The sequence below is a fragment of the Ambystoma mexicanum genome, chromosome 10 (assembly GCF_040938575.1).
Source record: "Ambystoma mexicanum isolate Mex_15411 chromosome 10, UKY_AmexF1_1, whole genome shotgun sequence".
In the NCBI taxonomy this organism is placed as follows: Eukaryota; Metazoa; Chordata; class Amphibia; order Caudata; family Ambystomatidae; genus Ambystoma; species Ambystoma mexicanum.
Genome location: NC_090932.1, coordinates 693,640,025 through 693,654,314, shown reverse-complemented (window position 1 = coordinate 693,654,314; position 14,290 = coordinate 693,640,025). Strand labels below are relative to the sequence as shown.

General features: G+C 46.1%; 1 protein-coding gene across 6 annotated transcripts in view; it reads right to left on the bottom strand.

The window, feature by feature from the left end:
• Nucleotides 1-14,290, bottom strand: part of TRIP12 (thyroid hormone receptor interactor 12) — a 2,051,777-nt gene that overhangs the window by 242,953 nt on the left and 1,794,534 nt on the right. For all 6 annotated transcript variants that reach the window (XM_069618297.1, XM_069618300.1, XM_069618299.1 and 3 more), the window contains one exon: nucleotides 5,309-5,465. In XM_069618297.1, coding sequence (XP_069474398.1) covers nucleotides 5,309-5,465 — 157 coding nt within the window. The remainder of the gene's footprint in view (nucleotides 1-5,308; nucleotides 5,466-14,290) is intronic.

Below are 14,290 nucleotides of genomic sequence, written 5' to 3'. Positions count from 1 at the left end.
TGGTCCAGGAGTTGCAGCAGGCGTCCTTTTCAAGTTCTTCGTCCAGTGGTCGACTCTGCCTTCCAAGCCAAAAAGCTTCGCCTTTTATGCAGGTTTCTCCCATTCATTCCAGCCTAGCTGTTAGTCACCCAGCAGGGTGGCTATCCTCGCCGGACTGTCAGCCTGCCAATCACCTAAGAGTGCATTCTGGTCTCCTAGGAGACTAATCACAGGGAGTTTCGGGCATCTTCCTTGCTTCCTGCCCCCGCCAGACATCCTGGATCCAGAGGCGGGCTATATAAAATGTAAAAGGGGATGAAAATCCCCCTTTACCACTTGGGAACTGTAGTTCACCCAAGTACATGAAAGAGAAATTAACAGGGGAGACCATAGTGGCAACCCAGCCTAAGTCCAAAGGTTGTAGGAAACTAACTTCATCCATACACCATGGAGAGACATAAAAAAGGTCACCCATAAAAAGAGTAAAAGACCAGGAGAGAGGGGAAACAGGTTCTCCTTGACCTAGGAACAAGGTAACAGTTACCTAGTCAAAGCAAAACGTTTTCATAAGGATCAGGAAGATTTATCATTGATATGAAAATCTTACTTAACACCTCTTAGGATGGATTTCCAAAATCAACCCTGGGTGAGTATTTTGGGAGGCCAACCTATTATGGCTAACAGGAAGGCACTGATGCCGAGCCCAATCAAGGAAGGTCACAGAGCAGCAAGACAGACTGAGGAGCGGCATGAGAGTAGTCTAGGGCTACAATGAGACCTACCAAAAGTGCTCCAATAATTCCAGTTAGACAGAGAAGTACAAACATATACAATGATTTATTAGGCTTTTAAAATACACACTAAGCAATGAAACTCAGGTAAGCATTACCAAACAACACGTATATTTATGCACACAAACACAGGGGGTAGGGGAGTTCTGTCTAGAACCCCAACAATTTAACTTAAAAACAGTTAAGCAATAGAGAGCATAAGCATAATGAAGACTTTCAATACCTGTACACAGTAAAGTGAGTGAAGAGAGAAAGAACGATGATTCAAGGCCACTAAAAACAGCAAAGTAATCAGATTAGCAAAACAGAAAACACCTCTGAGCAATCCAAGAATTATATTTGTAACTCTTAGCAAGTACAGCCCTGAGCTGGAATGACTGCCTTGTACCTGTGGTAAGTCTGAGACAGAAGGCGGACAACTGAATATCATTGGTTTCAAGACTATTTTATTCAATGAGAGTAAATCCTTTATGGTGGAGTTTCCCTTTTCTGCAAAATAAACAGTGATTGTCAGGATGTCATAAAAACGCACTAGTTCTCTGTTCAAACCTGTCCTTCTCGAACGAGCACTACCACTAAATATTGGAAAGAAAAAGATTTGGCCTATAGAAATGGTCCCCTTTCTTGGCTTCTGCTGCTTGGTGCGCAAACCCCCTCTGCAAAAAGGTCACTTGATAAAGTCTCTCTTGAATTCTCAGGTTCTCGGCTTTGGATCCATTCCAACCAAAAATAGCGTGTTCCTGAAGTTAGCACAAAATCCAAAAGAAAAGTTATTCCTAGCCCAATAGACTTCAACAAATCAGCAAGTCATGTTTTTTAACAAGAGCACAAGGGATAAACTACTGGGTTATTCCAGAATGAGTGGCTCGATTCAGATAGTTGGTCTTTCAACCGACAAACTTGATCTTGTAACTCTTAAATTTCCGTGCCCTGTTTTTCGTACAACCTTCAAGGGTGATTGGATATCAGATAGGCTATACTTGTCGGTGGTCCTACGGGGACAGCGAGTTTGCCTCATATAATTGCTTACAGGTCTCCCCACACATTGTGTGGCTGCCAGGTGTAACCCGGACTGGACTCAGCCTTGGGTTAAAGTTTCCTTCTTTAGGAATCTTTCTACTACAATCCTAGTGGTTGTTTGTGTTTCCATTAGTTTTTGTGTCACCCCCTCCTAGGTTATATGTTTTAGGTTCAACCCTCCAGCTGCTTACTCTTTGGTTTCTGATAGCTCCCCTCTTGGGCCTTATATTCTTTTCTCCCCCTTCGGGTGTTTCCTCTCAGTTTCTGAGTGCTTGTAGGCCCACCGGGGTCCCATTTGTATTTCTTCTGCTTGTTTACCTTTGAGGTTCTCTTTTGGTGTTGCATGGAACTTAGCTGCCCTCCTTCCTTCCTCAGCTCGCTGCGCCCCGCGTACCTGTGTTCTCGCAGGTCTTGTCATTTGGGGAGGCGGTTGCTCCTTCCGGGTGGGAACCGTCCTTTTGGTTCACCGGCTTCCTCCTTCACTCGGGTGCCGCAGTTCGGCCCGGTTTGTCTGCCCGGTCACAACGCGGTCTCTCTCTGTCCGAGACATCAGGGATAGGAATCCCCTGCGTTCCTGGAATCGGCAGTTACGGTGGCACTCTGCCCACAATGTATGCGTTGTGGTCCTACCGCAAGGTGATCTCGGCTTAGAGCCGGCAGCAGCGGATCCTGCTCTGCATGGTCTTCCTGCTGCTGCTCTTTTTCCGGCGTTTGTCCTCTTCCACTGCGGCTCCGCTCCTCCTCCAGGTAAGAGACTTTCCTTTATATTCTTCAACTGAGAATATGAAAGAGTTCCATTGGTCATGGATTCTCAGCTTTATTAAGGAGTCACCAACTAAACCCAGCATTTTTTAAAAGAGACCACTTCTTTAATGATGTGATCAACTTGCATATGTGCAACAACTCTGTTGGACATGGAGTGTGAAAAAGATGGCAGATTGCTTGACATGGGAGTCCTTGTCCCCTAAGGGGGATTGAGGGGGATACCCCCAATGAGATCCTGCTTGCCAAATCCCATATGGAGTGTTTTGAGTATAGGGCTCAACTCTGCAGTCAAAAAAGGGGAGTGTCCTCCTTTGAGAGAAGGGGTGAATTCTCTGGATATATCACATAGCCTAGAGTCACACGTTCCACAGGATATACTGTTAAGGTAGGTATAATACTAGATTGAACAATGCCTTAATTAACAAAGTGGTTGCAATTAAGTTTTCCAAAAGTTAAGAAACGTTCAGATAAGTGTCCCTTTCAATCTGACCACGCTAGGGAAGGCGCAGGGGAAGATCCTTAAGTAGACCACCACAATGTATGTTAGGAAAAAGAGCAGGGCCCAACTAGGTCCCTATTTAACCCTATGGAGAATGAGGAACAAAACAGGTATGTAAACTTTCCTCCCTTAGTCAGATTTTCCCCAGAGACCACCGTCAGGGGTTCCGGAATCAGTTGGGGCCAAGTACATCTGTGCTTGTCGGGTCAAAGTAGGCTCACGGGTTGCGGGTCCCGAGGACTTTTCCGGGCACAGTATTTAGTTCTGGTCGGTTGCTGTACCTGTACTACAGTACCAGGGACTGTCCAGCTGATCACCATTGCCATGAAAGGAAGAAGACTTCTGTGGAGCAGCTGACCTCAGGAGACATGCAGGGAGCAAAGAAACAGGGTTGTAACACGTGTCACCACGATCAGGAAGCAATAGGCGATCTTCAGTCGGTGAACAATGGAACAGGCCCTACAAGGCCTTTGTTGGGCCCATAAGGCTGAAAATGCAGGAGCAGGACACTTCCAAAGGCTCATAAGGCACAGATCCTCGAGCAGGGGTTGAAGCTGTTTATTTCCAATGGTGCAGGAGTCAAAGAACCAATGAGGATCCTCTTGGGATCATGCAGAGGAGTAGGGCTTAACTCGGACTTCACTTGCGTTGGTGCTCATCAGCTGCAGGAGTCATCCTCGCGTCCACAGCAGGCTCCTTCTTCAAAGAGGTCTTGGCTCCAATGATGATCTGAATAATGGCTGAAGGAGTCCCCTTTTATCCAAGATCTGGACTTGAAAGCTCACCCAGGTCCACAAATGGCAAGGCTTTGCACAATTCAAACTGCCAGTGGCTATCCAATCCTCGATAGTCACTTGCTACAACATCTCCGCAGCAACACTAATTCTGGCACTACGATGTGTATTGGGACCAGACAGTCCCCAGCCCCCACACTAATCTCCTCTTTGCTCATGAAACCTGCAACTTTCCCCAGGAAACTGATACCCATACATGACAATTTTTGGACCACAGAGGACAGGAAGCAAGCCAAAGAACAATATGGTCAAAGGACAAGCATACATCTTGTGGCACAGCCATCTTAGGGTGCTGGCCACCTTTAGGAGCCATTTACATTACATGCAAAAGTGCACGAGCAAAAAGTATAAAACAGTAGAAAAATATGTGCATCACTAGCTCATCCTAGGCATATTGTAGAAAGAACTAAAAAGCCACTACATAAAAATAAATAAGGATACAAAGTGTCCTAAGTGCACATCACTTTAAGGTGAGGTGTGCAATTGTAATAATGCAAGAAATTCCCAAAGAGTGACAGTCTCTCAGTACTGGGAGTCTTTTAGACTGATCAGTCCCCCCAATAAGAATGAGCAAAAAGACAAGGGAAGTAAAGCATAAGGCTTTATAGGCCTGTATCTGCCATATAGCATGGATATTTAGGGGCCAAAATACTGATGGTCGATGTACTTTCAGGGCATGGGCAAAATTGTATGATATGGCATTTATAACGCGCCTTTACACTATCGAAATGTGTCTCTCAGGAACAAAATATACAAGTTCTTAGTTAAACCTGTAATAGTAAAAGTACATATAGAACTCCACCCTTGTGTCAACTTCCTTTATTTGAACAAAGCATTTTGTTTTTGTGAGCCACGCTAGGTGGGCTAAGAACACTTGAAAAAGTACTGCAAAGCTGCTTTGATCAGGTAGGTGGTGTTCTTGGGGCTTGAACACAGGCCTGAGGAGATTCCTCTGGACACAGAACCAAACAGATACATTTCAAAAGCATGTTTCTGTGCCATTGTAATTATATTGTAAAAACCTTTGTTTCCACAAAAAGTTACCCAAAAATATTTCAGAGGTCAAAGTTCAAAATGTTAACTGGCACATGTGAGGGGGTCATCTTTAGGATGAGCACTGTGCATGCATGTCATTTGCGTGAATCATGCGCACCATATTTATGATGGTCTAGTAGTTTGGAACCCTATAGTTCTGGACATGGATGTGTTCTGAATAGGAATATCTAGCCTCGAAAACAAAGTGCATTATGCACTAATAGCAGTGATAACTATTATAAGATGCCTTAAGAAATTGTCTATTCCACTCTTTTACCAAGAAGCACAGAGCAGTAATTGCAGTATTGGAGCACAGACACTGAAAATGAAGCATTAGAAAAGAATATGGTTTATTCACGTGTGTGGCACATACTACATACACCAATCAGATTCTGCATTTCTGGTTCTTACAGAATTTCACTTACTTTTTTCCTATCTAGCCTTGGTGCTACTCGGCTGTCCTGAGAGTCAGACTGGTTGATTTCTGGGTTGGTGTCAAGTAGTCTCTGCATGGCCCGATCTCGATCAAATGCAGTTACATAAAACAGCATTTGCCGTGTGTCAAAGGGAAAGAAAAAGGGGCTGTAAAGAATTATAATGAAAGTTGGTTACAAGTTAATAACATTTTCATATCGGAAAATATTGGTTACAAGTTAATAACATTTTCATATCGGAAAATAGAAGCTGACTTCATTATAAATGGAACATACGGTATGAGAAATAGGAGCACAACAATCCTCCTTTGAAAAATCATACCAAATAACGCCAACTCACTCACATCTAATGGCAGAGCTTATGAACAAACTTTCAATGATACATCAGTTCATCATCAGTAATAATTTTCGTTAGCATATATTAAGTGACCTTGCTGGAAGTGATAGAACCTTTCATAAAATGGATTTAGAAAGCATGTTCCGACAAACTGGACCTTGAGAAGGTGTGGGACCATCACCAAAGGGAAGATCTAATGTCACATGAAAACCAATACAAGCACAAGACTGACTGACTCAGTCACTCCTTGGCATCAACTTATGCATTGCAGACATAGTTAAGCACCACAAGTTTAAATACTTCTTTGAATATGCAGTTAGATTGTGACTTGAAGAATTCAAGTGTTAAGAGGAACTAACAAACACAATTAACACACACAGGCAGATAGACTGATATAAACATGCCCAGCTGAAACTACGCTTCAACAATCAAATTCCTCGGCTCCTGGTACTTCCAAGATCTCAGCAAATGACGCATTCGGAGGAAAGAAAACATCTGGTAAAATAATAAATTACTTATCTTCAGTAATGCTCTTTCTGATTGATGTTTCTCCGATGGATTCCTCATGTTAGATCCATTATTCCTGCATAGTAGATCTCAGAAACCTTTAACAACGGACAGAGATGCCATGCGACTCTGGTGTCAGAGTCCAGACCAGACGTTGGCACTAATAGCCTGCAATGCACCCTCAGTTACTATTTTTTTAATCCAGTGCTCTGTCGCGTTGGTGATTACAAATTATGTGAGGTTCCCCACAGCAGTGAAGGAGATGACAATGGGTGAGCTCCCTTATTGAGGGGTGGGCTGAGAGGGCAATGAGGAAAATGTGTGAGGAACACCCATCAATGAAAATTACCGGAGGCAAGTAATTTCATCGGTTAATGGTTTGTGTCCTCGGACAGATTCATCATTTTAGACAGACTGCCATAACAGTATTAGGATACAGGAGGAGGGGGAGCAAACTTAGTTGGTGTCAGAGAAGTATGTGCTGCAGGACAAAGAGGGTATCCAGACTTTAGTATTTTGCAAATGTGTGACTAGAAGCCTGTGTTGCAGCCTGACTTAAAATGGATTTCTTGAATCTGGCCTGGTTGACAGATTTTAGGGGGCCACCCTGGTTATAGTGAAAGGTAGCAATGGAGAACAGTCCAGACTTATTCTCAGGAGTGTGTGGGTCAAGGGCCCTTCGAGTCCAAACAGTATGGGCACACAAATCAAATTAGAAAAAAGTATCAAACATCGTTATTATAGGCCTTTGGACACACTGAAAAATATATCTAACAGGTAGTATTGTTGCACAATACTCTATGATACAAAATATATACATTTACCATAGGTTCATATATTCATTAGAAGTCACTTATTCAACAGGCAGGTAAGTAGTTTAAGTGCAGCAGTTGATCGAACCAAGTCACAACTTAATTTCCCAAGTTAAGCAGTCCGAACCCCAAGAATAGGCCTTGTGCCCAAAAGTCACAAGAACCACAATCCAGAGTGCTGTTTGCAAAGTTAAAAAGAATAAGAATTCAAAAGGGCAACAGTTTCCCAGTACTGATTGTCTGAATTATTCCTCTCGAACGGGGACCTACTCCTGCTTTCGCCACCTGCCGCTCACCATGTAGGTCCCTGGCTAATACAGAGGTGAGGCCCCCTGAGGCCCCCCCCCATCCCCAATTTCTTAGTATTGTATTTTGCGGTCATCCGCACTGCGTGCACCTCCACTGTCTGCCCTTCCATGTGTTCTCCCCGCCTGGTGTCCCGCCCCCTTTCCTGATTGGTCCAGAGGATCCCATTAGTATCATAGTGCTAGGGCAGCCCTCTGCCCGTTGTAGCCCGTGCGGCAAAAGGCCGCTCCTACAGTGGCGGCTCCAAACTGTCTATAGGTGTCAGCAGGGGAGGTCAGTGGCCAGCCGTCAATCAGCAGCATCCACCAAGGTAGGTGTGGCCTGGCTGGGGAGTAGAGCAATCACTATACTCCAGAAGCCCTGCTACGCTACCTACCCTCAAAACATAGCACACCAGACTGTTAGTACTAAACAGCGTCGCATCCAGAGAGGATCGTGAATATTACCTTGAGTCACATTTAGATAGAACTGTGAACATTAGCCTGTACCACACTAAGATAGAACTGTGAATATTAGCCTCTGTCGCATTCCAGAGAGGATTATGAATGTTACCTTCAATCACATCTAGAGAGGACGGATTATTGGCCTGTGCCACATTAGGATAGAACTGTGAATATTGGCCTACTCCCCATCTCGAGAAGATTGCGAATATTGCCTTGAGTCACATCAAGATAAAACTGTGAACGTTACTTAAGAGGTAGGTCGAAGTCTGCCCCCGCTTCCCCTCCCGCCAGATAGACGAACCGGAAGAACAAAAAGAACCATGAACGATTGTACCGATTCCAAGTGCTCCCAAAATAAACAAGTACGTTGAGAGGTACCCACTCAGTTAACCCTATAGCCTGGGAGCAGTGCAAACGTTACCCAAAGTGGATGAGGAGCCTTGTGGTGTAAACAAAGACACCTCCATTGACAGTCTCGACTAAAGCACCAAGAAGGCATGCATAACGTCGATAGAGACACCATGACATATCAGCATTAGACATGAAGCACTTATGCTATCAGTACATCGGGACACGAACACGCACCCAAATACACAAACACATGTATACAGTTCTATAAGTTAGGGGACAGACACATGTAAATACTGTCTTCACGTTTATTCTTTTACCATTAGCTTGACCGCAGCAACCGCAAGAAGCAAAAGATCCTGTGCAAAAGCTTGCAGATGCTTATATGCAAATTACCCCATGGAACTGCAGGAGCACCCGAGGGACCTGACCGAGCCATAAACTACCAATGTATAGATACTATAGAATAGCACAAACAATTTAGAAGTCATGGCATGGCTTAGGAAAATTACAGTATGCAACAGTCGTCTGAGTAAAGGCTGAGCTGAGTTCACAGCGAACAAGAGAGCAACCATGTGGGACAGGGCCTGCTGCCAAGGCCACCAAGATACGGGTGACATTAATACTGCAGTAATATCTGCACAGTAAATGCAAATAAATCTGAGTAATTGCGAGCTCCAGGAGTCCAAAACACGGTCTCTAGACACGTGACCCGCCGAGATGATGAACCGAAACTAGGAGCTGGAAAAGCGAAGCAGTCTCACGCAGCCAGACAACAGCTTGCAACAAAGTTGTTATAGAAGAAGCAGAGTGCTGCATCATGAGAACTAGCACTCATTGTCTGTGGTGGTGCACACACGTTACAATGCAGACACATAGTTGCTCTTATTACCTTGACAAGGTACATCTTGAGATGAGAAACGACTTGGGTCCCAGGCCTGGGGGCAACAGCTCTAAACAATTACAGTACAGGATCCTAGGGGTGGGTAAGCGAGGGGCAAGAACCAATCATCAGACCCTCACACTGCAACATTGTAGAAGTAGCATTTTTCAAGGACTATCCAGGCCAGCCATCTGACATGGGAGGACCAATAAACTAATAGATACAGGGTCCGCCATAGGTGGACTACCACTCAGCGCCCAATCCACTTGCTCGGTAGGTTTGCTGGAGAGGGGCCCAGGGCATCACTGTGACGTGGATTTGCCTAAAAACAGGCCTGCAAGCTAGAGTTTGCTGAGACGTTCCAAGAGCGTGTTCCTTGTTCTGATACCTGTTGGTTTTGACTGTAATAAATCACAGTTTGAACTTGCTGTCCGTCTGGGACTGCGTTCCTTTAAGGAAGGGAAGGAGTTGAGCCTTCCGGGAGTTTGGGGTCTGCGAACTCCTAGTAACCCTCCTGCCTACCCAGGAGTTTATCCTAACAAGTTGGTAGCAGAGAGATGGTTGGCTGCGCCAGCCCGGCACCAAGCCGACCCCTACGCTGCCGAACCTGTGAGGCTGTGGGACCCTCGCATGCATTTCGAGAACACCGGGAAACACGTAACCAGATAAAGGTGGTGGGGAGGCATTCGGAAATCATCCTGCCCAGAATCAGTGAGTGTCCAGGCAGACCAGGACGGGGAGGCAAGCGCCTTGACAGGGGAGCTGGCAGCCGAGCAGTGCCAGTGCAGCACAGAACATAAGTATTCGTCCAAGCTAACAGCAATTGTGGGTGCAAGAGAGTACAGAGTATTGTGGGGTAACATCAGGCATTTTAAGTATTAGTGAAGTATTGTCTACAAGTGTGTTATAGCATTGTTTAGTATTGTGGTTCTGAGTAGGGACTGGAGCAGAGGTAGAAGTGTATTTTTCCGTGTTTAGGCCACATTGAGGTTTCTGAAGGCTTGGATGACAGAAAGGTTATGAATAAAGGTATTCCTCTGGGTTGGGTGTTTTAGCTCGGGTCATAGATCATGGTATTCCTGGGAGGGCTAGCTAGCACTATCATAGATTGCAAAGGTGAATTGGCGGGTTAAGTCTCCTGGAGAGATGCGTTTCACACGTTAGGCAATGCGAAGCAACAGGTTCAGTTCAATCACACGAGAATAGAGGTATACTCTGCCCTGGAGAGGCAGGAAGACCGCTGTGGGTTTTGTGTGGGGTTGGAGCAACGGGTCATTGTCATTTAGCTTGGTGACGTCAACCTTAGATTTGCACATAGGATGGGGAACTTTTGGATGGTGAGGAGTTAGTATTGTGAACTTGGGATTGGCAGACAAGATGAACCAGTGGCGGTGCACGGAGGTTGTGGTGGTGTGCCAGAGATAGGCAGAGATTGTGAAGGTGGGGCAGTGCATGGAGCATGCCTGGTAAGGTACGGACGAAAAGGCTCGTACAAAGAGTAAAAACATACTATCATAGCATTGAGACCTTTCTTCCCTGAACGAATTATCGAAAGCCTCAACTCGAGGTCAGGTAAAAAAGGGACATCAAAAAAATGTATCAGGGGAGCAGCGGGGGAGTCACCCCCTTCAGCATTTAAGAACTTGCCACCCTATGAAGAGAAAATTGTAAATTTATAGTATAGAATGGGCCAAAGGTACAGAGGGAAAATTCACCAAACCATGGCCCCCTTGTAGCAGCTTCTCCAGAGATGTGCAGCAATAGCTATTGACATACATAAAGGCTACTTACAAGGGAAAGAAATTGACCAAAAGCATGGGGGGTGTTCGAGTTATGGCATATGTTCCAGGAGGGAGAGGGGGGAGGGCCGAGGCGTCCATGGACGCTGAACCAGCAGGAGGTAAAGGAGGAAGGGAATCATCCCTGTACACCTCGCCCTGCCCCTCCAAGTGTAGTATCTGATGACTCAGATGATGAACAGGGAATCTACCCAATTAGAGAACTGAGAGCAGCAGAGGGATATTCAAATCCGACATACAAGACGGCACCATACACTAAAGAGGACAAACCGAAAGATGCAGGACAGCCTGCTAGCAGTGCAGGTGCAAGCGAGGAGGGACTGCAGCGTGCAAAGGCAGAGTTTGAGGGCATAGGTACCGAGGAGTGGATAGCAGCACAGATACACTTGAAGCTTAAAGGAAAGATGACAGAGGAGGCAACTAAAGCAATTGAGAGTTTGGAAAAGGACTGCAAACGACTTAACTGGGCAGAACAAATTGAGGAGGAAGAACGAAAGGCAGAAGGAGAGGGATGTGAGGTTAGAGCGTGAGGACAGAGAAAGGAGAGGAGAAACTAGAGCGGGAAGACAGAGCAAAGAAGGGAGGAGTAAAGGGAACAGTTAGAAAGGGAGCGTGAAGAAAGAATAGAAAGATTAAAAGGAGAGGAAAAGAGCAGAGAGGGAGATGAGGGAGAAAGAAATAGAAAAGATGAAGAGCGATAACAGAGCAAGAAAACGCAAGTTAGCAGAGAGGGAACAGAGGAAGTTGCTGTTGGACAGGCTGGCGAGGGAACGAGCACAAAAGGAGGAGGATGAGCTAGCAATAATGGCGGTTAGCGAACAGGTTGCCCTGGACTGGGAGAGAAATAGACAGGAGGCGGAGAGTAGAGTAGAACTGGACAGCACAAATCTGCAGGGAAGGAGCGCGGTAGGAAGCTACGCCGCACACCTAGGGGTATGAGCAGGAGGCAGCGAATACAACCTGGTGGATATTGTAGGATTCTCTGGGGCTCGGAAAGTGTTTCCTTTCACTGATAACATCTCACTATCTAAAGATCACTACACATCACTACCTTTACTTTACTGTAGAAAGACATGTGAACATATTGGGACACATGAGCAGACTAAACATGACAATCTCATTCACAAAGGCATCATATGCTCAACACCAGGCACACACATGATGAATGTAAGGCAGATTGTTCAGGCCTATTGTGGGAGCACAGATCTTAGGGCAGAATCCAACATCGACTAGACATCAAGTAGATTCAATTTTTCCAATGACTTCTATAGCAACAGGACCTAGGGAGGGTCTGGCAACGACAACAGACAGTGGTGACGAGAAGGGGGAGCGGAGCAGGCGCCACTCCACGGGGACAAGGGCAGGAGCATCATTTGAGTGTTGATCCCACAGACAGGGAGAAGGAGGGGCCGATCTAGAAGAACAAGCATAGCAAGTAACGACCGGTGCACTACAAATAATACATATATCAATAGACTCTGGGATCTCCCAGGACGCAGGAGAGAGGACACCGGACTGGCACATTCCAGAGGATGATTGTCTAGAGGTCATGACGAAAGCAAGCAAGTACCCACACCAGAGCCAGTGGACATATGCACAGACACCGAGGACCTATCCAGATTAGACAGTATTGAAGGACACCAGAGGAGAGGGCAGCATACTCGCAGATGCCCCTATTAAAGAGGGGAGGGACGAGGCCTCAGTATGTACCCTTGAGAAACACAGACAAGCAGAATGTTAAAGTGCAGATTGCCATCCCCAAGTGCGGGAGCTGGGAAGTGGATTTATGAGATGGAGAAATTGAAAGAGGGTCACAGGCTGGAAGTGGGTGACGTGAAAGGATTATTGGTTTTCGATACTTGGTGATGCAGCCGATGACATATGAAAGAGGGCGGGGCTCCCAGGGGTGCCGATACAGAACACAGCACATGATGGGTCGCCAAATGCAAACTACAGAGCAGCAGTTTGGCAAGCATTACGAACACAGTACACAGACAAGTCAGACATCGGGGCAATTACGTCACGCAAAATGCATATGGACAAAGATCCTGTTCAATACATTCAGGAGATACAAGAGCTTTGGTGCCTTGAAACTCGAGAGCTTTGGGACAAAACTACAGCTATCTTCCATCACATTTTAGGACAAGGCCTGCCAGAGCCAGTACAGAAGAGTTTGAAGAAATTGGTGGGAATGGAAGCAAAGGGATGGCCCGTAATTCAGCTCATGATAGTACATCATTGCAGATTATGGCAGGAGAAGGTTAAGCAAAAAGCAGAGGAAAGGAAGGCAGACGAGGCCAAACTAGTACAAAAGAAGCTATAAAAGGATGCAATGGAGGGGGCGGTCATAACCAGACCCGCCCCACAGGGACCAGCAGTGTCAACTTCCACAACAGTAAGCACCGGTCATGGGAGGAGGGTATATGGGATTGGGTGGGTTTCAAATGGGGTTCAGAAAAAGGGGAGGATTTCAAAGGGGCGTGGTTTCAGACCACAAACACAACAATCAAGGGGGTTTCGGGGATATGGCCAGCAAATGCAGCAGGGACCAGGGGGTTGACTGCGTGCAGCTAGGACACATTTTCGAGGGCGTGATGATTTAGAGGGACACAGCAAGATTGCAAAGACCAGGGGCAGCTGAACTATCACGGGGGACAAGAGGATTATTATGCTCAGGGCCAACAGCAGCGAGGACAGATACAGGGCACCTACCAACATATGCCACAAACACAAATGCAAGCACCAGCACCACCACAGGGACAGACACAAGCACCACAAATGGCAGCACCACTGCCACAATATCTGCATGCACTACAGATCAAGGGGAGCACAGAACAGCTAGCACAACTACAGGAAAACAGCATACCAGAACCAATGGACACAATGGCGAAAGTACCAGTTAGGCGACTGGTAGGGGTTACCATGGTGGGGAACAACCCCTTTAAAGGGAACGGGTTATCCATGTAACCCCAATAGGACAGCCCACAGATGAACTTGATGTGCCCCATCCTGTCAGTCACACCCAATCCTGCTGAGGAACCTTGCATAGGGGTGGCAATAGGTGACAAAACTGTTTCCTTTCTTATTGACACTGGGGCGACTAGGTCATGCATCCGGGAAGGGGCATTTGCGTTGTCAGGTGATGCCATGAACACTAAAGGATTCTCTGGGGCTCGGAAAGTATTTCCTTTTACTGATAACATCTCACTATCTAAAGATCACTACTCATCACTACCCTTACTTTACTGTAGACAGACATGTGAACATATTGGGACACATCATGAGCAGACTAAACATGACAATCTCATTCACAGTCAAAGGCATCATATGCTCAACACCAGGCACACGCATGATGAATGTAAGGCAAATTGTTCAGGCCTATTGTGGAAGCACAGTACAGAGGGGGTGCCAGTGTACCCCGAGATGCTGCAATATGGGACAGACATCGCCATTGATACCAGGCATCGCAGGGAAGGTGTGCGAGTACCAAACTAATACCTGCTCAGGCCAGAGACGCCACTGGATGAGCCAGAGGAAA